We start from the raw sequence: 25,632 nt of genomic DNA, 5'->3' as shown, positions 1-25,632 counted from the left end.
GTTTACTGTATCCCCTATTACCACGCGAGGTAAAGCCGCGAGTAAAAGCTAGTACTACCTACTTTGTACTCTGGGCCGTAAGGATAAAATATTATCTCAGAATACAGACATATTTAACTTACAAGAAAAAGCCTAAATTCATTTCATCATCAGATGAGAGCAATATGGCTGTAACTGACGCTACCTATGAATTACTTTTCCTACATTGTTTTTACTAGAACACAAATTATATTTTCTTTAGAAAACAACTTAACAGTTAGAAATCATGTCCATAGTCAAGTATTAACTTAAATTAAACAATACGTATTCAAATTTATAAATATATAATATATAATGTTTTATAGTCCAATCAAATAAAGTGCAATTGATTGCTTCTGCAAATTGTGAAATATCTAGTCTACAGGATCAAAATTGGCTTTCATTCATAGATATTAGACCATAAAGGGTTAACAACATGTTGATAAATAAAGGCACAATAACAACAGGTCAATCCATTTATTATCCAAACAATCACAGTCGGTGGCCGAGTTGACATCGCGTTTGGCTCCCACCCAGGCGTAGTGTGTTCAATTCCTCGGCTGGCTAAGTCCTCCAACACAATCAACATTTTCAGCTTACTGTGGTGGTAGTAGGAGATTTTCAAATATTGTCAGGTTATTCGTAACCTGGGAATGTTTGAATTTCTTTTAAAAAAAAAAAAAAATTCCTTTATATAATATGTAATACAGATTTCAATCGTTTTGGCTTCGGCGGCCTTTGAAAAATGTAAACTTTGAAAATTATTTTAATTATGAAATTGACATTTGTAAAAGATACTAGAGATAAATATAAAAAAATACTGGCATATATAAGTTAAAATTTGAAAATTCTAAATTATTTTTTTAGCTTCCAACCTTTTTTATCATAATCATTTGTACAGACCTTTAAAATTGTTGCCATGCGTGCAAACATTTAATAAACAAATATTAGCGCTCACCTATGCCCTGCAATCTTGAACACGCCATTGGCAGTAGAGCCGATGAAGTCCATGTGCGGGGGCGGGGGCCTGGGGGGCGCTGGGGCGGGCGCCGGGGGCCCCGCGGCCGCGGGATCGGAGTTGCGCCGCCGGAGCTCCCCACCCGGGATGGAAACGGTGGTGGCTCGGGGGCGTTTGGCATTGGAGGCCTGCTCGGAGGCCGCTCTGGAAATATAAACACTACTCTTAATAAACAAGTTGTTCCAATAAACTCTTTACATATGATTTAAAACGACCTATAAATGATTATATTTTATGTATGATATTTTGATGGGTACCAATTCAACCCATTAACCATTCAATACATTTGTTTAGTTTGCATTGTTTTCTGTGTATTTGAAATGCGCTATATACATCTTATTTTTTTGATTTTCTGTAAAAAAAAATACTGTTTTAGAAACTAGATAAAATTTTCTTTCCGGTGTATGCATGTAAAATAAACATAACTATTTCTAAATTATAAAATTTTAATATCAAACATGAAAAATGTTTTTTACTGCAATCGTAGAAAAGTTGGAGAGAACTCGACAATTCGAAAACACATTCATTTTGTTTGTGGAATTTGTAAGAAAACTGTATCTTCACTTTTATCTCGTTCATATAATAATAAATAATTTTTAAAGTTAAACCGATTGTTACGATAGCGGCGCGAAATATGAATTACAGTAGAACCCCGTTAATTCGAACCCCGATAATTCGAAAAAACGCGTAATTCGAAATTTTCGCAAAAAAAAATTCCGCTGAAAAATTTTTTCATACAAAATTTTTTTTAATTCGAAATTCGTTAATTCGTAATTCGAAATTTATTTTTGTCCGCGCACTACAATTTGTTCGTGTAATTCGAAAAAATTTGATTTTTGCGAAAATAAATCATAATATTTCGTAAATCTGAATCTAAAAGTCAGCCATGGCGGTAAAACGCCGAAAAATGTATTTTTACGTGGTTATACATCGTCCTAATTAGTATTATTATTTTGTAAATCTGAATCGATTTACACTGGAATGTCGTATTTTTTCAAATTTATTTCGAATATCCGAGTTTAAAGGGCCGAGAAAATACATTTTACGCGGATATATGTCGTAATTTTACGAGTTTACGCCAAATATCTGCATTTAAAGGGTCGGCCGCGACGAAACTCGGCCGTATAATTTCGATTTACGCGTAAATATATCGTATTTTTACTAACTTTACTTCGAATATCCGCGTTGAAAAAATACGGCGCGACGGAAATCGGCCGAAAATTTTCGATCCATGCCGAAATATGACATATTTTTACGAATTTACTTCAAATATCTGAACTTAAAAGGCCGGCCGCGACGAAAAACTGCCGACAAAATTCGATTTACGCGGAAATATATCATATTTTTACGAATTTATTTCGAATATCTGAATTTGAAGAGCCGGCCGCAACGGATGAATTCGCCGCGCGAATTCTCGTTTCACGCGGAAATATATCGTATTTTTACGAATTCAAATTCAGATATTTGAAATAAAGGTCCGGCCGCCCAGAAAATTACCGCGAAATCTCGATTTACGCGGAAATATATCGTATTTTTACGAATATCTCAATTTAAAGGGTAGGCCGCGACCGAAATCGGCAGCGAAATCTCGATTTACGCGTAAATATATAGCATTTTTACGAATTTATTGCGAATATCTGAATTTACAGGGCCGGCCGCTACGGTAATCGACCGCGAAAATAAAGAAATAATTGGTATTAATACGAATTTACAACTAAAATACCACCCGGATTTGAAGAGGCGGCCGAGAAAATCGATTTTCGGCTTATTTTTTTTTTTTTTTTTTCATAAAATTTCGAATTACGTGGGAATTCGTTAATTCGAAATTTGATTTTTGATGTCCGCTGGATTTCGAATTAACGAGGTTCTACTGTATTCATTTTGGCTATTTTTATTAATAGATTCCAGTATTAATATTTGAGGCAAATTAAAAAGATTTATTATTTCTCTTTCTAACATCAAACAAATTGTGTACGTTCGCATAGTAGAAAAAAGATAAAAATACTTTTATAAAATATGGATGCCCAGTCATATATGACCGTTAAATGCTGGAGGGGTTAAAACTAAATCTACAGTGACATTAGTGCAAGCGATTCTGATCTCAAATTGATTTCAAAACAATTTTAGTTTCCTCTATACAGTATTCAAACGATAAAGGTTGAAATAGCATGGGAAAAATACCAGGGTGGATGGTATTAGAGCTCACAAGCGCCAAACACCATCTTAAAAATGGAGCTCACATGTGTTAAAAAAAACTTTGATTAACACCAAAGATATTAGAAGAACGAGATATGCTATGTTGGCCGCCGGACCGTAGCCGGAGTACTACCTAATTAGGGTACTTTGAACGGTATCGGGACGTGTACGCACAGAAATCTGTTATATGTATTAGTGCGGATACCTTAGCGCAAGCGAAGGTGTGCAGTAGTATTGGTGAACAAAACCGGCGACACTCGGCAAAACAATTCCACTCAGTACGAACTGCGCATAGCACATCTCGTTCTTCTAATATCTTTGGTTAACACTAACTAATGAACTCACAAGTTTATCACTAAAAATGCCCAATTTCAGTGTATATAGTGTTTTATTTTACTTATTTAAATAAGTGCAGAATTAGTTCCAGCCGAAGCTAGAACAGAAATATAAACCGATATTTGGTTGCAGATTTGACTGAAAATCTAGTTTCGATTGGTCACTATGTACTTATTTTATATTCTTGTTGAGCATGCAAAGTGAATTATGTCTAAATAAAGAGAGATAATAGAATGACAATTAGGGGGTATTTCACTATGTCGGGCTAAATATCTGACTAGCTAGCCGTTGGCTGGCTTTAAAGATCAGAATAACTTCGTTATTCAACGGCGACCGTTTCACCATTGTTGCCGAGCTTCCGGATAGATAACACTCGAAATAGTCTGGCAACATCGCAAAATGTTTGCAGTTACCCCATCTACTGCAACGCCTGTCATGTTTTGCCGCAATGTCTATGGAATGCTAGCGTCAACGCCAATTGACAAGTTTCCCGCCACAGTCAGCACACCGCAAAGTGTGCATTTTTTTGGTTATGTTATGTTGATTATCAGGTCATTTTAGATAGATTCGTGTCGAATTAATACATTGTTTCTTATTTTTAACACAATCAAATAATTCAGGATGGATCATACAAGCATTCAAATTCATTCGAGCTCTTAAAACTCGCGGCCTTCGCATCGCCGCCCTTTCACCTGCTTCTGTAAATCAAAAACCTCGGTATCCATAATAATTCGCAACAAAATTCGACTCACTTCTCCGCTGTCAAACTCGGAATGTTTTGACGCCATCTTTGATTCGAGGAATAGCGCCTAACGTGAGGTTCGAGCACTGATTAGTCAAATCAAACTTTAACCCGAGCGTTAGCGTTATTCAGATATAGTGAAAACGAAAAAATGACTAATCCGCGGATTATTATTAGTGCTTAGTCAGAACATAATCAGAGATAGTGAAATACCCCCTTAGTATGACACTTTGGGCCTGTTCACTTGCCAACATATCGTTCAGCCACCTAATTTTGGAACTCCCAAGACAAAAACTTCTTTGGCTGGTTAACTACCTTCAATCCTTGCTACATGTCATGCCTAATGGAACCGTTCCACTTTTATAAAACTTCTTATTGGCAGCTATTCAAACAAAAAATTTCATAAACAACTGGAAAAAGGAGTGATCAGATATTAGTCCTCGCAGATCAGAGGGAAGGGGTGGGTTACGGTGCTGCAAGGAGTGAAATGAAAGCCAGTATGGGTGGTACCAGACTCCCTATGATTATCTCAGTGGTGAGTTGGATAGGACAGTTATAAATAGCAGTACAAACCTGGTGGTCTTGTCAGTCCTGCGAGTCTCCTCAGCACCTTCTCTACGCAGCCTGCGCACACTCCTCACCGGGGGCTCTGGACCGCGGGGGCGCCCGTACAGGGCTTCCACGGCGTTCTCTATAGGAGGAGGTGGGACGCCTGGCCCAGTCATATCTACGTGCATGCCTGAAAGGAAAATTAAGGATTATGCTATTGTCAGTAAATGATATATGAGTATGATCCTCAAGCTCTATGTCAACTGTCAATAATCAGAAGTATTAAGTTGTGTTTGTTTATTTATGACTTCATGTTTTGCCTTTCCAAGATGTAGTCCAAATACCTACACAAAAGAGAATGTTCCATTCAATAAGCGCATTGTTTTCTTAGATGCCAGTGAAAATAGACTTATTTACTAATTTAGCAAGCAATGTTCGAATGTACGCTATAAATTGTGAATGGAATGTTGCCTTTTAGAAAAACTTTGTCGATAAAAGTTGACAATAGACTTGGACTGTGATAACCTGGAAAAAAGTAAAATGACATTGTCAAAACTAACCTGGGTTATTATTATATCTGGAGTCCCTCCTCAATGGCGTATGGTCCACCATTCTGGGATCTCTCCTCACCGGAGGTAAACTAACCAGCCCTCTGCTGCTGGCCATAGGTTCTAGCATGGTCGTGGAAAGGCTCCTATGATACATCAGGGGGGAGCTCTTCTGCCTAGCCGAGGGGGAGGTGTCTATCCTCTTGCTGTCCAGTTCGCAGACACTTAACATTATCTCTTCCCGGGTGAGATCATTCCGTCTTCCTTGGTCTGGCAGTCTCCTGTTTGGCAGACAGTCAGACAGGATCCTAATAGAGATGTCGTCAACGTTCCAGTTGTTATCGTTGTCTTTTCTACGAGAATGTTGCAATTGCTGTTGTTGCTGTTGCTGTTGTTGCTGCTGTTGTTGTTGGATTGATTGTTGTTGCTCCGAGGGAGCGTAGGCCATTTGATTGATTTGTTCGCCATGTCTGGATTGCTGGTTCTGGTTCAGTTTGGGGCGGCTTTGTTCGGGGTACATGTCAGGACATGATGGAATGTTGTAGAGAGATCTTTGGGTTTCTTTCGGTGCCATCTGAAAGAAAACAACAATTTGATTGATGCGGATAAAAAAAATAATTTCTAATAAGCACTGACATATGATACAGATTAAAAGGTACCGTATGCTGCATGTATTAGTGATTTTTAAATTTCAGTTTCTTAGATTATTATTAATAATTACATTTTCGGACTTGAGCCGGTCGTCATTATTGGACATGTCGAATCGCAGCCAAATCAGTTCATTTGCTAAGTCTTCTGGGGTAATCTCATTGGTGACCACGGCAAACCTGAAAAGTAAACACCTTTATAATAAAACTCACGACGATAACAATTGTACATAGTTTTATTACTGCTCATGGATCTCATTTCTATTGCATTCAGTCTACTTTCGTCCTTCCTGTTCATTTTTAGTTAATGCCACACTGCTATACATTAAGTTCGGTGTCAGAACTCCTTTGTGGATTGCTAGCCCATGAGGTATTTAAGGAAGAGACTTATACCTGGAAGATAAGTCATGTTCTCGTCTCGGTGGGGGACATTTCATGAAGTCAACGTGCGTGCTACTGAGAGGCCAATCCGTCGGACCCATCTCGTCTGTTGGTTTCCTGGTCGGACTGGATGTATTGTGATAGCTTGGACTGAAAGGGTTAATAATAAAGTCAGATCACAAATAATCATGAACAACTGACAAAAATTTTTTTCCTTCTAAACTTCTAAAACCTAACTCTACACATTACACATTGCAGTGCACCTAAAGGAAGTAATGATTTCACTACACTGTTAATAGTTAGTCAGGTTCGAATGATATTCATTTTTGCATACCTATTGTCCGGCTGCCTTGAATTTAATTCACTAGTGTTTTGGGTTTTGGTCACTTTTCTCTTGCAGTAAGTTTGTGCGGTGTAACTACTGCTGTGTATTTGCGGCATATCGTCGAGATGTTCACTAAAAATTAAAAGAAAAAATACAAATTAATACATGGCTAATTTAAATACTCTGAGAGAAATTAAAAAAAGGATAAGCAGTGTATCCCCTACATTATAATAGTGGAAAAGAGGAGTTTGGTACCCATCCAAATAATTGGCATTATTGTTCCAATTTTGAATATTAATATGCTCAGATAAAATTTTAAATGTGGCGGTTTTATGGTAAATTTTAATCTGTAGATATCATTATTAGCTTACCTATGCCTGGGACTTGGTAAGGATATTATTGCTCTAAGTGCTCTGCTAATTTCTGGATCACTTCTTTGCATCTCTTTTGGAAGGATATTTCTCCTAGTGGGGTAAACCTCCTCTTCAATACTCAATTGTGTCTTCCCATCTGTTGTAGATTGGCAAATCTGGGAAGAAAAAAAGGATTATTTCAACGAATTTTACACATTGCTTTGGATTTACACCATGAAGATACAGAATTGGGACGGCTTCGGTAGAGCATGAAGCAAGGATAGACCAGTAGATGTTGATTACTACTTGACAGCTCGCGACAGTCGCAATGCTCATAGCCATCAAACACGTCTACGACCGTGACTAGACACAGATCACACAAACAAATTTACAGACAGAGTTAATGAAGCGGTCATTTGTTGGCCAAACGTGTTCGGTGAACTGCACTGCACCATATTAACAAACGGCCTTCCCACTTGTTGATAAATGATCAGAATTTACGAGGGAGTGAAAACCCAGCTTGTCCCTCGATGATGACAAAAGTATTTTTCACACCATTCACTTGATAATCAAATGTCCACCTGTCTTCTGTGGTGAGAGTTAACCGGAGTAGCCTCTCTCCTTCCACCCAGAAGGGTTTTCGGGACATTAGGCGGCATTGCATGATGAAATTAGACCAAGAGATTGTGATATCCTTTATGGTGGTATTTTTGAGTGTATAATAATACTACAGGGGTAACTCACGGCGGCCTTGGTTTCTCTGCGGAGTAGTCGCACCCTGTCCCTGACGAAGCGGCCCCGCGCCACAGCCTGCACAAGGATGATGCCCGCCTTCAGCTTCAGGAACCAACGGCGTACGCGGCTGCCCCTCCAGTGCGCCTGCACCTTCACCGCGGCCAGCTGTCGGGTCAGTATCCATTCTCTGTTAGAGGAAGAAGAAACTATCTTATTAATAGCAGTTGGAATCAGAAGTATTTGTGGTTGGGAACAAATACTTATTTAAGGTAAGTTATTATCATTTAACTTATTATAATGTACATTATCACATATTACAAAATATACAAGGTGTTAAAAAACTCATTAAAAAAACTATTTTTTTGAGCTTTTGTTTTTAAGTAATTTGATTTCAATTTTTTTGTGCTCAAATCCAAAATATTTGGTCGCTAAGTAGTAGTAGCTGTTTGTCTTTCAAAAAGCGTTGTCGCACAGACTCGACTCCCAATAGTTTTTTTAACCCTAAGATGTTTAAGTTGCCAAAAAATTGATAAAAGTTTTAATTCTTCAGGCCTCAGCCATATTCTGTCAGACGGTCAGAGTATTTCCGCTTTGCAATAAAATCCAAATATATGGAATATTTATGAATGTATCAGAAAACTAAAAGCAGATTTAGAAAGGTGATGAAATACGCTCTTATACTTTATTATAAGAAATAGAGATATCTTTTTTCAAATATTGAAAAAAAAAAGGTTAACTTTACGTTTTTTGTAACTAAAATTACAGATAGCGAAAAAATTTCTTTCTTTAACTGGTATTAATTTTTTGGTGATAGTTGTTTTGTGTTTTTATTTTTAGTGATAGTTTCGTTTTTGCAATGGCTGATTTCCGTGAACTGTGAAATTATGAAAACTGGCACAGAAACTCTGGAAGTGTTAAAACCGGCCTACAAGGATGATGCTATGGGGGAAACTCAAATTTGAGAACCACAAATGTTTGTGGTTCTCAAATGGAGAACAAACTCTCAAATCAAACTGAATGGACGACTCCTCTCAAATCGAAAAAACAAATCAACATTGATGTTTGGTCTCATTTGACGAGCTTTTTGGAGCAAAGTGAATTTGAAGACTTCCATTGGATTGATTGTTGCTTTGTTTCAGGGTCTTATCCATAGCACCCTGGACAAAAAGTTTGGGTCATTTCGGAACTCTGTTCATGAAAATCAGCCATTGTAAAATTCGGAAATCTGTTCACGAAAATAAGCCATGGTAAAAACGACGAACACACAAAACAAATGTCATCAAAAGTTCACCCCAGCTGAAAGGACGACTTCTCCAGTGCAGCGCTTGGCATACTGACTGAGGAAAGGTAGCTGTACACGGTTCTACCGGCAGAACCCGGTACTACAAAAACTAAGCCATATCGAATCCCCGCAATATCATTTTGGTTTCTTTTGGGTACCCTCGTATAGTTTGTATACATTTATGTATTTAAAATTGAATAGATAGGTAGGTGCTTCAACTTGCTACAGTGTGTGTGGAAAACATTCACATCTCCTCCGACGCAATTAACTCTTGACAGGCCGAGATGCCAAACAAAACGTCTGTAACCAAGTGGGTCGTGCGACGACCTCATGATTTTTCTGTCTTAAGGGCTTTTAAACTATACAAATCCCAATTATTTAGTCAATTATTAATGGTAACTTATGTATTTGCGCAGGAATACGTAAAATACTAAAATGATATGTCAAGTGTTTAAGCTAATATAAGGAGTATAGTAATTTTGGGTACTACCTACTCCCCCACTTGGCTGCGGGATACTTAACTAATCTAATAAGGCCCAGTTTTTCAGTTGATTCTAAAGCTCGGCTGAAGCCCAAATGATATCTACCCCAGAAGCAATTCGTTTTATAGATGTGGCAGTGCTAATAGTCACATATGAAATTTTAGTACTAAATTTTGATTATAAATTTATTTATTTATTGCATCTAAAATCAACCTCACTAGGACTAAGCCTGTATTGAGGTTAACAATTTACATTTGAGTGAAGCAAACATAAGAGTAATCACAAACACAAAGTAATTCTACATATTTGATATTTGGGCTTTTACATGTGATAATCAAGAATGAGTATGCACAAACCTGCAATACTGCTGGAGCACCAAGGTGGCCTTCTTTATAGCCAGGAATCTCCTTCTCTCCAGTATGGCACGACACCACCGCTGGATCGTGATGATTGAAGCCATGATCTGCTGGTGCAATCGGTAATCCAGCTTGGTTTGTTCGGATTCCCTCATAAATATTTTTGTGCAACCTACAAAAATTATAATATTATACAACAGAAGAGGGTACTTAGGTCAGAATGTGGTACTTATGATTCTGATTCTGAACCAAAGTGAGTTTCCAATTAAAAGTTAAATAATGAATCAAGTGCCATTGAGTTTCTTTTTCATAAAAACATAGCTATGTAAAATAATGATTCAAGATCCAAATATTATTTTATTTTAACCTAGACAATTAGCTAATTACCTAGAAAACCTAGGTGGACAGTTTACTTCTTTAAAAAATTAATCAAATGCCAAATTTGACAATAATTATAGATTTATAAAATATATGCACTAACAGCAAAAAGAGGAACTAAAAGGCCCTCCACACAATCTGATTTGCAGAACCCTATGTCGGAGGTATACAGGCAAAACTGTCGACCAAATTATTGTTATTCCTTTTGTCGGGCCGTTGGAATAATTATAATTTGGTTGGCGGTTCAACATATCGGGTTCTGTAAAGTCGGATCATGAGTAGAGACTTTATTGAATGAACTATTTATTATGCACTGGTATCTAGTGGCCACTCCTGACTTATGAGTGTGATAGTGTGCTAAGTTAAAAAATTCGACATATTTGATGTTGTGTAGTCCAAAACGATTTTTTGTTTGTTTCCGAAAATTCGATTTTTTTGTATGAAGATTTTTATGAAATTTCTGTTTGGTCGTGCGTTTCATCTTCACCGTTTTATTGATAAATGATAAGTATAATTAAAGATAACGTCGTCAGTACAGTCAATTATGCTTTTACACGGCCTTTTTACATGATTTTGAAACAACACGGTAGACAAAGTGTGTTGGTAACTTCCATTCTTATTAGATTCCTAGATTTTTCCCATCCCAATGGGTATACTAACCCAACAATAATAGTGGTTTTTTTTTTTTTACATTCTTCATGTGATTTTCACACAATAGAACCTGTATGACCGGTCAGTGGCTGAGTTGGCAATGGGTCTGGGTCTCACCCAAGGCGTCGTGAGTTCAATTCCTCGCCTGGCTAAGTCCTCTATCACGAAACAAGCAACGTTTTCTGCTTACTTTGGTGATAGTAGGTGATTTTCAAATATTGTCAAGTTATTCGCAACCCGGGAATGTTTGTTTTTCTTTATAAAAAAATATCCATTTTTCCTATTTGCACAGTGCCCTTGAGGAGATTTTTCAAAAAAACTGCACTATACAAATAAGCCAATTTTTTTTTATGATTGTGATTTTCCATACATTATAATAATAATAATAATAAAAGGATTATTTCCATAGCACCGTTTTCTTGGGAAAATCAAGGACGACACATTGTGTACTATATTTTTTAACAAATTTTTTTACACCGTGGAACGTATTCTCAGTGTAAAAACAAAATTAAGTGTATCATACAACTAGTGTCAAAATTTCAGTTTTCTTTACAACCAAACCAATTTGTGATGGATGAAAGTTATTTCCTCTCATCAAAAATATCTAATTCAAATCAATGTGCGGATCTTACCTAGTTGGTAGTTGTCCCTATTTAAGTTGAGCGTGGCCAGGAAATGCCTGACATCATTCTGCGAGCTAAGCAGCCCCTTGGGGAGCAGGATACGATAGAGCTGGATGAACTCCTCGTAGTTTAGCCGCACGTTGTAGCCCGCCTGACGGATCCTCACCGTCTCCAGCATGCCGGTGTAGCGCAACTGGCGCTGCACGGTCTCATCGTCGAACGCATTGGGGATTTTATCCTTGTTGGATTTTATGCATCTGAAAAATGTATAAAATCTATCAGTCTGAGTTTTGCAGAGCATGTTGATACAAGCACAGCACTCGCACAGATGTATTGCTTTCCGTTATATGCTTGCATATAACTTCAAACTTATTATTCAACTTCAGAAAGGAAAATTCTCCAGAACACAAACCAAGGGGCACATTTAGACAAAATGTAATAAATAGGTTTGTAGTGAAATTTTATGGATCATGCATGCAATATCTGCATACGCGAATAGCCACTGACGGATCACATATGCGACAGCCGCGTACATAAGGTTAATTAAAAATAATTGTTTCAGTGGTGTGTCTCGTGGTGATTGTGCGAACGATTCAGACAACCGATAAAGTAGGTACCTAAATGAATCAATAATTCTGTAAGTATTTGAAATGTGTATCTCTTTTAAATATTGAAGACAATATTAGTGATTTCTAAACGAAAATCTGAAACAGAAAAATCAGAAAAGGAAACGGTCACATCTGGGACTCGAACCCAGGACCCTTGTCTTTCCGGGACAGTGCTCTACCAACTGAGCTAATGGGACCCTATTCCCCTCGGTCACTTTTAACTGTATAAGAACTACTAACATTGTCTTCATTTTTTCATCGCACATTTTTATTGGCAACTATCTTTATGTATGATCGCAAGATTCAACCCGAACTAAATGCAATCCAGACAGCGTCTTTTTAGATAAACCTATCTTATTTTTTGTTTTTAATGTGCGACATATGTTGACTTTTCTGCAAGTCTAGAATGAATATTTATTTTCCTGGGTTCGAGTCCCAGATGTGACCGTTTCCTTTTCTGATTTTTCTGTTTCAGATTTTCGTTTAGAAATCACTAATATTGTCTTCAATATTTAATATTACAATTTGAGGTTTTACTCAATAAAGTTATTCTGAAAAATAAATATGTATCTCTTTTGTTAAAATTTTTGGCAGATGACAAAACAATTTTTCAAGTCTGAGGCAAATATTTTTTTAATAAATACTTTCAGTTTCACAAATTCTACAATAAATTAAAATATTCCATGATTTTTCAAGCATCTGTGCTAGTAATATAAAAAACGAAAAGTATGTAAAACTTTACGTTCCCTTATATTGCTAAACAATCCAATCCAACGTGTGTGTTTTTGCATCAACTCAAATTGCACAACCAATAAAATGCTATGAGTCTCTTATAGAAAAAAGTTGATAAATTTTGTTGTTGTATTGCCTTTATAATGCTACAACACTTTTGCTCCCCTTTAACATAAGAAATTATAGGCAGCCCTGATTTACTCAGCCTAATTACCTTTAATATATCGGCTAGAACTAATCGATCGAAAATTCTTTTTAATTGCAACCACAACATCACAACTGAGTCATTTAGATATTCGCTTATACCTAGATTGCATGCAGTTGGCAATACTTTCGCAGAAATAGTGGATGTGTTCAACTGCACGAATATAGTTACAAGAAGGCTATAATAACATACCTCAACAATAATATTAATTAATGTTAGCATAATACTATTCTTCTGCGTGGGTTCTATATAATTTAAATAGCAAATTTTACTTCACGTTTACTGTTCCACTAAATTATTACGTATTTCTCATGTTTGTAAAAGCCCATATGGGCGTAGAATATAAATAAGTTAATAATTTTGACTTCAGTGGTTAATTTTCAAAGCAATATTATTTGTTTAGCGCAGAGGAAGTGTTCTTGTTAAATAATCTAAATGGAATGGCTTGGTGTTTGTATGAGTAATTTAAAGTTATTTCTTTGTTGTATAAAGCAGCTTTGGGATGATATTTTACAAAAATGGCGCCGTAGAAATTAGTAACGTATTATTATTAAAAATTTATTAGAACTGGCCCAGTTTTGTAGATGTCACAAACCAGGACTCAGATGGTGGAAAGTGCATATATATCTATGCATATTAGAGTGGTTTGTGTTATAATTAATTAATAATAGACTCGCCAAGTTCAGGAATTCATCAGTACCATAGACATTCAAATTAATAGATGAGCCAATCAGGGAAAGGCGAACAAATCAACTTGCGCAGAGTGAAAAATCACTTATGGTGATTTGTCAATAATTGAATCTGTCAGTATACAGGCAACTCGCATTGTAATATCACAATTTGGTCTTCGAAAATAAAATATGCTTACGAATTAATAAATCCTTTTTAAATAGCGCGCCAATTGCTGGGTTCGTAAAAAACTTAACTATATGTATATCCCAAATCGGGTAAACAAAACTTTGGGCTTGTTTCAACTGAATATTTTGTTACACTATTTAGTTAAATTATAACACACTTTTACAAATGTGTTATAATTTACCCACCTCACTCAATTTTAGTGTCGCTACGCCAGGCGATTCGTTCAGAATCCGCAGGGGTAGGCAGAGAGAACGGACCGCCAAACAACTCGGTCTTGGCACACACTCCTTGCCTCACTCACATTCATACATCGTCTCATACATACTTTTCTATTGTTCTGACTCTTGACATGGCCCGACTCAAGTATCTGATTCACTTGGTCGTGCCATGTCTTCCTCGGGCGTCCCCGACTTCTGCTACCATTCACATTTGCATCGTATATTCTCCTTACACTCCTTTCTTCGCTCATTCGCTCTACATGCCCAAACAATATTAGCGTCCCTTTCTTGATCTTACTCATTACGCTTACATCAGCCTTGCAATCTTTGCGGATCTCTACATTCCTCACACGATCAAACATGGTTTTACCACACATACGCCTCAGGGATCTCATTTCAACAGCATTCAATCTACTTTCATCCTTTCTTTGCCAGTTCCATGCCTCACTTCCATACATCAAGGTAGGTACCAGCACTCCGTTGTGGACTGCTAACTTCGCTTCTTTGGACAATTTTTTGTTAGCGCCGACGTTCAGTCCTCCATTAATGGAGTTACCTGCATTTACTCTTCTTTCAATATCTCTGTCAGCCTTCCCATCTCTCGTAAACATGCTTCCTAAATACACCAACTCATCCACCTGCTCCAAGTATTCCTCATTCACAGCTATATTGCACACTGTTTTCGTACTCTCTCTTTCAAACACCATTACTTTAGACTTACTTACATTCATCATTAACTCATTCTTCATGCATACTTCGTTCATCCTAGACACGAGAGACTGCAGATCATCCATACTATTAGCAATCAGCACCGCATCATCAGCATACAATGATATCCAGATTTCACATTAGGGCAAGTCTATTAATTTGGATGTCTATCATCAGTACCTATCCAGAATCCCTAATGTATGTAGTTGTTCATTTCACCGGGAAATGACCGGACCAGACTTGAGGTAATAGTACTGTCAACCAACATATGCTTCAGTGATGAGGTCAACAGGATGATGCCTAAAGCCTTAGACTGGCTCGGGTATCTGAAAGTCCAATATCACCCCACCATATGACAAAAAAAAAGGAAATATCCCAATAAATTACTCGACGAGGGTGTCTGTCAGGGAATACTTTAAGTGCTTTAAAACTCGGTAAGTGTTATGTATTTCAATTAGCTTACACCTAGTTGAGTTGGTGAAAATTCAGAAAATAGCATACCGTCTGATACTCACCAAGTTTACGGATTCATAAGCACCAATCCAGAATCCCTGAATGAGGGTCTGAACCCTTCCCCCAGGTCTGTGAAGAGTGCAAAGCACTGATCCGAGAAATGACCAGACATCGTAACATTCTATCTTGAGGAATATGAAACCTTACCTGATGAAGAAGGGATTGGCCTGATTGAGCGTGTCCATGAGGGAGTGCAGTGAGTGCTGGAACTGGGCGGCCACTGTGAGCGGCTGCTTGCGTGCCTTGGCCCCCGCGCTGCCGGAGCCCCCCGAGCCTCCGCCCGCGCCCCCGGAACCCCCGCCAGTGCGTCCTGCCAGGGTCTTCACGCTCTGCAGGTTCTTCAGGCCCTTCTTGCCGCGGTCACGGGGACGGAATGACTTGTTTTTCCTAAACATCAAAGCACAATATAATATTGAAAAGAACAACAAGCTAGCAGGGAGATCTCGTTTGCACGTCATCGACAATGGTCCTAAAAAGCATTCACAAAAATCTTCCTTCTCACACGTCTTGTATGAAAACGAAAAAGACAAGATACTAAAATGTATCATATTCCCAATATAATATTGTTGTAAGGCACATTTTATTTAGGTTTGGGTTTTTTCTGCTGAAGTTTGTACAAGGCGTTTTTGTCATGTTCTGTGATTTTGATTGATTTTAGCCTGCGTATGTTTGTGCTCGCAAAACTCAAAAAGTAGTTGTCCGATTTTAATGAAAATTTTAAAAGTTTGTTCTCATTAGTGCCAGGAGAGTGGTTTGAATGATGGAAGAAGTCGATGATGCCCGAGGAATACTTAACGCAATATCTCTGCAACGGAATGAGATACAGAGTCGAATTAAGGTTGATTTAATGTAGTTTTTTAAAAGTAGCATTGTGGTATACAGCAGTTAATGGTGGAAGAAGTCGGAGACGCTTAACAAAGACATTAGCAATAGCAAAGCATTGCGGGGTCCACTAGTATATTACAGAATATTGAATAGTTATATATTTTTAAGGGGAAAATATATTCATTTACTTTATTTAGACAGTTAAATACAACTGTCGAACCTATATACAGGGTGTATCGGCACGTACCCGACAAACTTTAACCAGCTATTCCTTAGCACATTTGGAGTGAAAAATGTTATGGGCATTTTGCTGTCCGGTAACATTTTTTTTTTTTCAAAAATTTATCATTCATATTTTCACCACATGTCACCAATGTTTTATCCTTTGTCAAAGTTTGAAAACCCATCTGGCAATATTTTGTTCGAGTTTCGTTGAATAATGTATGTACGTACCTACGTTGGCGCTCTTTTACAATCTCAACGAAATGGCACGGCACCATTCGTCTCATTTTTAACTATTATTATTTAGTGTGTACGAAAGAGCGAGGACACTTTTTGACACACTTGCCAATAACAGCTGTTGAACACGAGAAACAATGCAAATGATAGTGACGGAGTGTGGATTTTTTATTTATTTTTTGTTTTTAATGGAAAAAAAATGTTACCGGACAGCAAAGCGTCCATAACATTTTTTACTCCAAATGTGCTGAGGAATAGCTGATTTAAGTTTGTCGGGTACTTGCCGATACACCCTATTTTTAATCGCTCAAACTGTTTTTTTTACCACGTTCCACCTATACATCCAAAAACACTCTGATTTCGTAACTAATTTTAAGTGCACACGATTAAAAAAGTTTGTTGTCATTATTTTATATATTTTTCTAAAATAAACATAGTTTACATAAATTTGGACCAACACTGAAAAAATCACATTTAACATTTCTGATACACAATCCGTTACTTACATTCCGAAACAATAGTGGTGGAAAGTTAAAAGTAACGAAATGGTAGACATAAAAATATATACAAACTTTGGCGAAAATTCCCTAAAGCATGTAAAGGAAGATAAAAGTTAAGGATAATCTGAATTAATATCGGAAGAATTAACTTGCTGAGGAGTCGAACCTCCTTTGGAAGAAAAATCTGCACTTTAAACAAGGTAAGCGAATATGAAAATCAAAATACCTGTAACTCTTTACTTCAATGATAAAAAATATACTAACTGACAATCTGCAATAAAGAATAATAAAAAAAAGTTTTAAATGCTCAAAATCTACAGAAACTTATAATTATTATTATTCCCTATAACATACAACCATGCACAATCTAACATCATATTTAACTAATGATATTCCTACCAATAGAACCTAGTTCCGAAAATAAATTCTTCAAATTGATATTTCTAATAACACAGGCAAAAGCACACATTTAAATACGTTACAAGTCTCCAAGTGACTAATACCCACCTAAATTAAACCTTAAAACATTAATTTATGTCCATCAAAGTTTACATAGAAATAAAAAAAGCAAAACAGGTACTTTTAGCAAATGGCCAATGATTTCCTTTTTTTGAACACTGGCATTTCAGCTTTTGAATTCAAAAAAGTTGAAGAATAATCTATAAAAATATTGTTTCTTTTATATTAAGGACGAGTTGTTTCGGAGAATTTGAACAATTCATCAAATTTCAACGTTCATTTTCGGGTTCTGTGAAAGACTTATTCAAGTTCTGTTTTTATATCATTGTAGGCTAGTTGCTTGACAAAACTGAAATACAAACAGAACTTGAAAAAATCTTTCACAAAACTTGAAAATGAACGTTGAAATTTGATGAACTGTTCAGATTCTCCGAAACAACCCGTCCTAAATGCTACATTATGATATGAACTAAACTTGTCAATTTGACTGGCCTAAAACAGGATACATCCCTAGTTGGCTAGTCAAAGTTTCCGGATGTTTTATTGTATGATTTTTAGGTGAAATAAATTTATTATTATTAATAATAATCGATATTATTATTAATTATTAATCTGGTAAGCACAGGCAGCCTATGATAGCAAATGCAGTCAACAAATGTGGTTAACATATTCTTAAAAGTAATTTAAACATTAAACACTATTTAATATATTAAACAAAAACAGGTTGAAAGGCACTAAAAACACAAGAAAGAACATTTTATCAAATCTCACTATGTTACGAGAGATTCACAACACATCTTGCGAAAAAATCAGATTAAAGGCGTCACTTAAAATGCAATGAATAAGAAGACACATAAAAATACAAACAATTTGAAACAAAACAAAATACCAATTGATATCAGATAAACCATCACCAACAAAGATTAATTGTTTAGAAAAAAGCTGAAATATTTTACAGTTGTTAATGTTGGGAGTAGCTATCACCAGTTAATCGCTACCCATTGCTCTTAGACACCACCAGTTGTGATAGACGAATTTCAAATAAAACATACATCACTATCTGGTTGGCACGTTGCATGACGTCTTGTTCCTCGGTCAGAGGAGTATTGTCGGGCCTGGTTTCTTGCTGGCCGGGCTTCGGGAACATTCGGTGGCCCTTGTTCACGGTGGAAGTCCACGCTTTCCTGGAACCTTTCTCATTGCTCTCTATCAATGGTGGAGCCTTGTTCTCCTTGTAAGGAGTTGAGCTTCGGTAGGGGGAATACTGTTGATCCACCTTCGTTTGTTGCTTTCTAATTGTTTGGATAGTAAAATAAAACAACGGATGCGTAAGCTCAAAGTTATTATTGGTGGTGAGTGGCGGACAATTAATTTATTATTGTTTTTGGCCACTCTATTAACAACTTTATTAATTTGCGTAAATGTCGTTAATAATCAGTAAAATTTTGTAAAAATGCTACAACAGATAATCTAGTTACATAAAGAATTGGAAAGCTATTAAATAATATAACTATGTAAAACAAAGCATAATTTATAATAATTGTCCTCTATTAAGAAAGCTATCTACCAAATATGAAACACTAAGAATCATAAACAATTCCATACTTTATTCATTAATGTAATGAATTTAAAAGCTGATGCCATTTGGATATTATCTCGTCATGCTGCATCGTATGGATTAAATTTGAAACAACGAAACATGGACTGCATTGATTCTTGGTGTTTATTTTTGGAAAACTATAGTCAAACTAGCGGTACGTACACATATTATAAAATTTATCAGTGGGAATTGTGACAATAATAATTGACTTACGCAATACGATTGATGGCAAGGTTGATTGCAGATACTGTGACCAGGTGACTAGGGGAATGCCATCATAATTGGGGGAAGGAGATGTCATTATAAAATAAATATGTTGAAATACAGGTTTGCAGTGATAAATATATTAATAAATAATACACTTATTTTCTAATTGAAGGCTCAGCGATTTTACTGTCATTTTTTTATGATTTCATTATCAAAAAACATAACATATATTCAGTAAGAAAATAATGTTATTATTGACTGCAAGAGACTCCACTGAGTCGGACTCACAGTCCCATCAGGTGGATGGAATATATACCTCTTTTCACTAGCAACGCTTATTTATACAGTCATAAGTATTAAAATGCCTTGCAACGTTTTAATTTTTTACCTTGAGTTACAGAGGTTAATCATATAGATGAAAATCAGTAATTTAACCCCTCAGGCTAATTTGTTCGCTTTTGGGAACAGCTCATATAGGTCTCATAGAATTCATTATGTCTCCCTTATTGTCATGGTGAGAAATATGATCTAAACGGTGTTGGAAAGAGAAAACACCACACTTTATATTCAAATATCAAAGTTAATCACAAAAGAATTAAAATGAACACCTCTCTGAAACCAAAGGTTCCAACCGTAATTTTAGAAAAATTTATGAAATTTTGTGAATTTTTAAAAAATGTGTGCTTTTCAATAACAGCAATTTTTCATAATTTAGATGACAAAATAGAAGCCATTTTTAATGTTTGCATTTAAAATATTGATATTTCATAAATTATATTTTCATTACTAATAATAAAATTTGAAAGTGTATTTCATCACCTTTCAAAACAGTTTTAGTATACATTCAGGAATATTCAATTTATTCTGATTTTACTGCAAAGTGGAAATACGTTCTGCCAGAATATGTCAGAGGCATGAGGGGTTAAATAACCGCTTCAATTACATATGGGGTTAGGAAAATCACTGATCCACGTGTCACATAAATAAATTTTTGTGCAATTTTGTGAAAAATAAAAATAATTTTTGAGTAGGTAAATATAATCAGCATGAATTGTATTGTACTAGCTTATCGAATTTGCTCAAGTGATGTAAAATTATTTTAACTGTGATTTTGGAAAAAAAAAAGCAATATTTACGAAGCATTGTGTATTTAAATGAGAAATTGAACTGAACCATTATTCAAGGCAGTAAAAATAAATAAATGATTAAATTTGGTTTTCTAAAATTATTATTTCAAATCCTACTTACGTAAAAATATATATTTAGATTACACACTAATAATATTTGTGGAAATTTGTACACGGGATTTCATGATTAAATATTACTTATTGCAATTTTAAATTTTAAATGTGCATACATCCTTTAGACATGAGTCATGTTTTTAGGAGTTATCATAATAAATTTCAATGGTCAATAATCGTCATCGAGTATAAATGAATGGAAATGAAATGTTCAGCAGTATATTTACCTAATTAATAAGTCGTTGGGCGTGTGTATTGATGTCCTCGAGACACGATTTGAACCGTCGGCTCTGTTTGTTCGATGTTTTCTCCCGGCCTCGTGGAAGGCGAAATACCCTCTAGAAATTAAAATACACAATTAAACTTGTGGCGTATCTCTGAGTTAATACAACGTTCGAGACCTTTCGAGAGCAACACGGATAACATCTTGTACCTACGAGAAATATTTTGTAAACGCATCGAGATACTTCAACTGCTTGAGAATGTACTATTCAGGCCGCCAGAACATTAACGGGGGACCTATTTAAGAGCGCCCACATCTGAGTTAGTCGCTAGCCAAACCACTGTACAAACTACAGGGGGGGCTTCCCCCGCACTGCACAGACTCTGCACTTCCTGCCATTGCCCTGCACTATCCGCTGTCAAGATCCACAGCATCTTCGGCTCTTACTTCACACTGGAAAAGCAGGAAGACCAATGGTCTTCACTAGTGCTGAACATCACCTACAAGTCCGGTCTCCGCCTGCAATGACATAGAGCCACTGACTTCACTTCACTCCATCACCGTCCATCTCCGCTAATACAGTGTTGACCATCAGACTGGGAAATTTACCACCGATAATGTCTACCAATTGCGATGAGTAGTCGGCCTGGAGTCCATCGCAGCATCAACATCACTGACATTCAATAAACACTGTAATAAATAGTTTGCCCTTAATTTTTCATTAAACTTTAATTAATAGTCGATTGTAATTCGTGAGCGTATAATTCTTGATTTCAAAATTTCTCTCCATCTCTTCACACACTTTCTTCCTTTTAATTAATATTACTCACATATTCATTAGTTATGATTAATCATCTCATCCCCGGTGAAATTACTAAGAAATTCTACGGGCATAAGTAATAGATACTTAAACCATGTATAATTTTATATGCCTTATCATTTGTCTTATATATGTATTGTGTATGTCTAAATAAATAAAAAGCACATTCCAGATGTATATCCAAATAAATAAAATTCTTCTTCCTCTGGTTGGAAACGGCCTAATCAGAATTAATGATTATCAAAATCAATTGGATTTGGAAATCAATCTCTTAGGGCCTATGTCATCTTTGGGGATGTTGTGTGGAGGGTCTTTTCAAGGACAGGAAGGAGAGGAAAACCCGGTCACCCCCGCTATATCACCAAACGTAGTGAACCACTTGAGGCGACCTATGGCAGAAGTGTTACTCATACACTAAATGGTTCCCATTGTCATGGCCGAGAAACTGGAGGAACTAATGTGATAGTTGCTCACTCTCTCTATTTGACATGTACACATTATTAGTCGATATTCATTACTAAAATGTTAGCATTTTGAATTCAAAATTCTCATGGAAAATGTTGACACCATTATATAAATTCATTTGAGCACAATCATTTTTTTTAGGGGCATTACTAATGGTAGATTAGCTCTGAACAATTTTTTATAAAATTTTTTGGATTTCTAATGTTCAAGAGGTTATAGGCCATTATCGATAAAGCAGTTTTCCGTCTGTTGGGAAGGCTATTAATACCCAGCATTCAAAATAAGATGGCCGACGGATATAATCAGGGATAGTATCCAAGGACTTTAAAATATGAACGCCTTAGAAATGTTGCATTTATTTTGTACGCGGAAAAGGGAGAGGTTACAATCAGCGGTATTCCTGTACAAGGAGTATAATCAATGAAAACAGTTAATACCTGAAAAAAGCTCTAACGATAGCCCATCTGAACACAGCGACTGGATCTGCTCCCACCAGCTCTCTTACGAATGCCAGGGAGGAGTTCTTCAACACTCCCACAATGTCCTGCCTCATTAGATCTAAGTTCTTTTCTCGCATGTCAGTCACCTGAAATTTAAAAAATGATTTATCAATAACCAGATCTACAGGGCTGTTGCATATGTGATCCATCGGCAGCTATCCCCGTACACGGATGTTACATAAAGTTTTACTAAAAAGCATACATAGAAAAAAAGCGTGATTACAAAATTTTCAATTTAAATATATTTTATTCACTATGTGCGATAATTTGTTCATATAATTTGAAAAAATTCGATTGTTGCGAAAATAAATCATATAATTTTGTAAATCTAAATCTGACAGACGGTACGGTAAAACACCGTAAAATGTCAACTTATGCTAGTATACATCGTCCTAATTCGTATTATTGTTTTGTAAATCTGAATCAATTTACATTGGATTATGTCGTATTTTTACAAATTTATTTCGTATCTGAATTTCAAGGGCTAGCGGCGGCGAAAATCAGCCACGAAAATCTATTTACGCAGAAATATGGCGTATTTTTACGAATTTACATAAAATATCTGAATTTGAAGACCCGGCCGTGATGGTAAATGACTGAAATTTCGATTTATGTGGAAATGTGTCGTATTTTTTACGAATTTGCTTTGAATATCAGAACAGCTCCAGAGAGACATAAATGCTATCGTGGTATGGAGTGAAATTAACAAATTAGGTTTTAATTTTAAGAAATGCGCCATAATTTTTATTTTTATTATTTTATTTTATTTTTTTATTTAACGCCCAGAGGGCTTTTACATGTGGGTGGTACAAATTTAATGACAGTTTTGAAACATAAGAAAGAAAAGAAAGAAATAATAGAAATAAAATTACATAAGTATATGCGAGAAACAAAATTAAAAATATCAAGAACATAAATTAAAAAATACAGCGATTTGACTGGTTTACAAAAATATAACTTCCATTTAGGAATAGTATTGAAATAGGTCTTTTACATAATCCACAAAATTCGCAAAGTTAATGTTAAATATATCGACATCACCTAAGTATTGGTTTCCCATAGTGTGAAACCGTTGTATTGGGGAGTTCGCAATGTAATTTCGCTTATGTGTGTTGCAGTGGAATAGTGTATTTTGTCGTGTTGTTATTGTAGGTATTCGTAAGTTTATGAGTTGCAGAAGTTCGCAACAGTCGAATTTAGAGTTTAGAATCTTGAATAAAAAAGTTAAATCGTTTATTTTACGCCTGTCTTCCAATGTGTGTATTTTTAGAGTGTTTAATAAGAAATGATATTGTAAGTCTTCTAGTGGGATATTTAATTTAAAATTTATAAAACGCAGAAATTTTTTTTGTATTCGCTCAATGTTATTAATGTGAATTTTGTAAGAGGGAGACCAAACTACTGAGTTGTATTCAATTATGCTTCTAACTAGAGATATGTATAACAGTTTAATGGCTTGTATGGAGCTAAAGTTTTTAGTTGTTCTTAATACGAAGCCTAGTGTTTTCATGCCTTTGTTTACAATTTGGTGGATATGATTGGCGAAACTTAGTTTTTCATCCAAAATAATTCCGAGATCTCTCATTTCCGTGACTCTTTCTAAAGCTGTATTGTTAATGGAATATTCAAATAAAACAGGATTTTTATTTCTGCAGAAAGTCAGGGTTTTGCATTTGTCTACATTTAAAAACAGATTATTTTGTACGCACCAATCTTTAAACTTATTAATATTTGATTGTAGTATTTGGCAATGATTTACATCAGTTATTTTTTTGTATAGCTTGATGTCATCAGCAAAGAGCAATACCTCGACATCGTCGAAGCAATTTGTTATATCGTTAATGAAAATGAGAAACAAAACGGGACCAAGGTGACTACCTTGCGGTAGGCCACTGGTCGCACAGAAAGCTTTCGATAGCAAAGATTTTATTTTAACAAATAGTTTACGATTAGTTAAATAGCTAGTGAACCATTTTAGCATGTTGTCTCTTACTCCTAGGGCAAATAGTTTTCGGGTTAGTAGTTTATGGGATACTTTGTCGAATGCTTTTGAAAAGTCTGTATATATGCAGTCGACTTGTTTATTTTTTGCAAAAGATTCTAATATAAAGTTTTGAAATATTGTTACGTTAGTTGCGGTTGATCTACCTTTGATAAAACCGTGTTGTTTTTGGTCGATTAGTTTTATTAATTTGGGATAGATTTCATCAAGGACCATTGATTCAAAAAGCTTAGAAAGTACTGACTGTATACAAATGGGGCGATAATTGGTTATGTCAGTGTCGTCTCCTTTTTTGAGGATAGGTGTAATGAAGCTCGATTTCCAGCAGCTTGGAAAATATCCAAGGAACAAGAGGCGGTTGAATAGTACTGTAAGCGGTTTAGATAATGCATTGGAGCATTTTTTAAGGAATATTGGTGGAATGTTGTCTGGGCCAGCAGATTTTTCAGTGTCTAAGGAAAGTAATTTCTGTTCGCAAGATTTTTGTGTGATATGGCAATTTGTTAAGTGTGTAGTATTACTAAATTTGTATTCGGGTATTTTATCATCGGGGGTTTCGTCATCGTATACGTTTTTGAAGAAATCTGAAAAAAGGTTTACAATGTCTTGTGTATTGTTTGCACTGATTCCATTCATTTGCATTATTGGTGGGTAATCCGTGTTTTCATTGTTTATTTTTTTTAGAAATTTCCAGAGATTTTTGGATTTAAAAACATTATTCTCGATGGTAGTTATGTACATTTTGTAGCAATGTTTAGAAAGATCTTTACATTTTTTCCTAGTTTCCCTAAAGTTTATATAATCAGCTATGGATTTGCTTTGTTTGAATTTTTTGTGTTGTCTTTTTTTTTGCTGAAGAGAGGCAGTTA

General features: G+C 35.8%; 1 protein-coding gene across 3 annotated transcripts in view; it reads right to left on the bottom strand.

Moving 5' to 3' along the window:
- The window catches only part of LOC149425958 (unconventional myosin-IXb-like), a 99,735-nt gene that overhangs the window by 24,805 nt on the left and 49,298 nt on the right, over window positions 1-25,632 (bottom strand). Inside the window, exons 11-24 of one of the 3 annotated variants that reach the window (XM_089642506.1) lie at window positions 22,699-22,847; window positions 20,981-21,091; window positions 19,519-19,566; window positions 15,610-15,849; window positions 11,630-11,877; window positions 9,969-10,140; window positions 7,858-8,035; window positions 7,132-7,289; window positions 6,770-6,892; window positions 6,448-6,585; window positions 6,129-6,234; window positions 5,420-5,981; window positions 4,884-5,049; window positions 977-1,195 (exon numbers count right to left, since the gene is read on the bottom strand). In XM_089642506.1, coding sequence (XP_089498632.1) covers window positions 977-1,195; window positions 4,884-5,049; window positions 5,420-5,981; window positions 6,129-6,234; window positions 6,448-6,585; window positions 6,770-6,892; window positions 7,132-7,289; window positions 7,858-8,035; window positions 9,969-10,140; window positions 11,630-11,877; window positions 15,610-15,849; window positions 19,519-19,566; window positions 20,981-21,091; window positions 22,699-22,847 — 2,618 coding nt within the window. Of the gene's footprint in view, window positions 1-976; window positions 1,196-4,883; window positions 5,050-5,419; window positions 5,982-6,128; window positions 6,235-6,447; window positions 6,586-6,769; window positions 6,893-7,131; window positions 7,290-7,857; window positions 8,036-9,968; window positions 10,141-11,629; window positions 11,878-15,609; window positions 15,850-18,757; window positions 18,998-19,518; window positions 19,567-20,980; window positions 21,092-22,698; window positions 22,848-25,632 lie in introns of all 3 variants that reach the window. The other 2 variants (XM_089642490.1, XM_089642498.1) reach the window with 2 other exon arrangements.

Source organism: Hesperophylax consimilis, chromosome 2, assembly GCF_061612785.1.
Source record: "Hesperophylax consimilis isolate HC1 chromosome 2, BYU_Hcon_1.0, whole genome shotgun sequence".
Classification (NCBI taxonomy): Eukaryota; Metazoa; Arthropoda; class Insecta; order Trichoptera; family Limnephilidae; genus Hesperophylax; species Hesperophylax consimilis.
The sequence above is the reverse complement of the archived record's forward strand: the minus strand, read 5'-3'. Positions and strand labels throughout refer to the sequence as shown.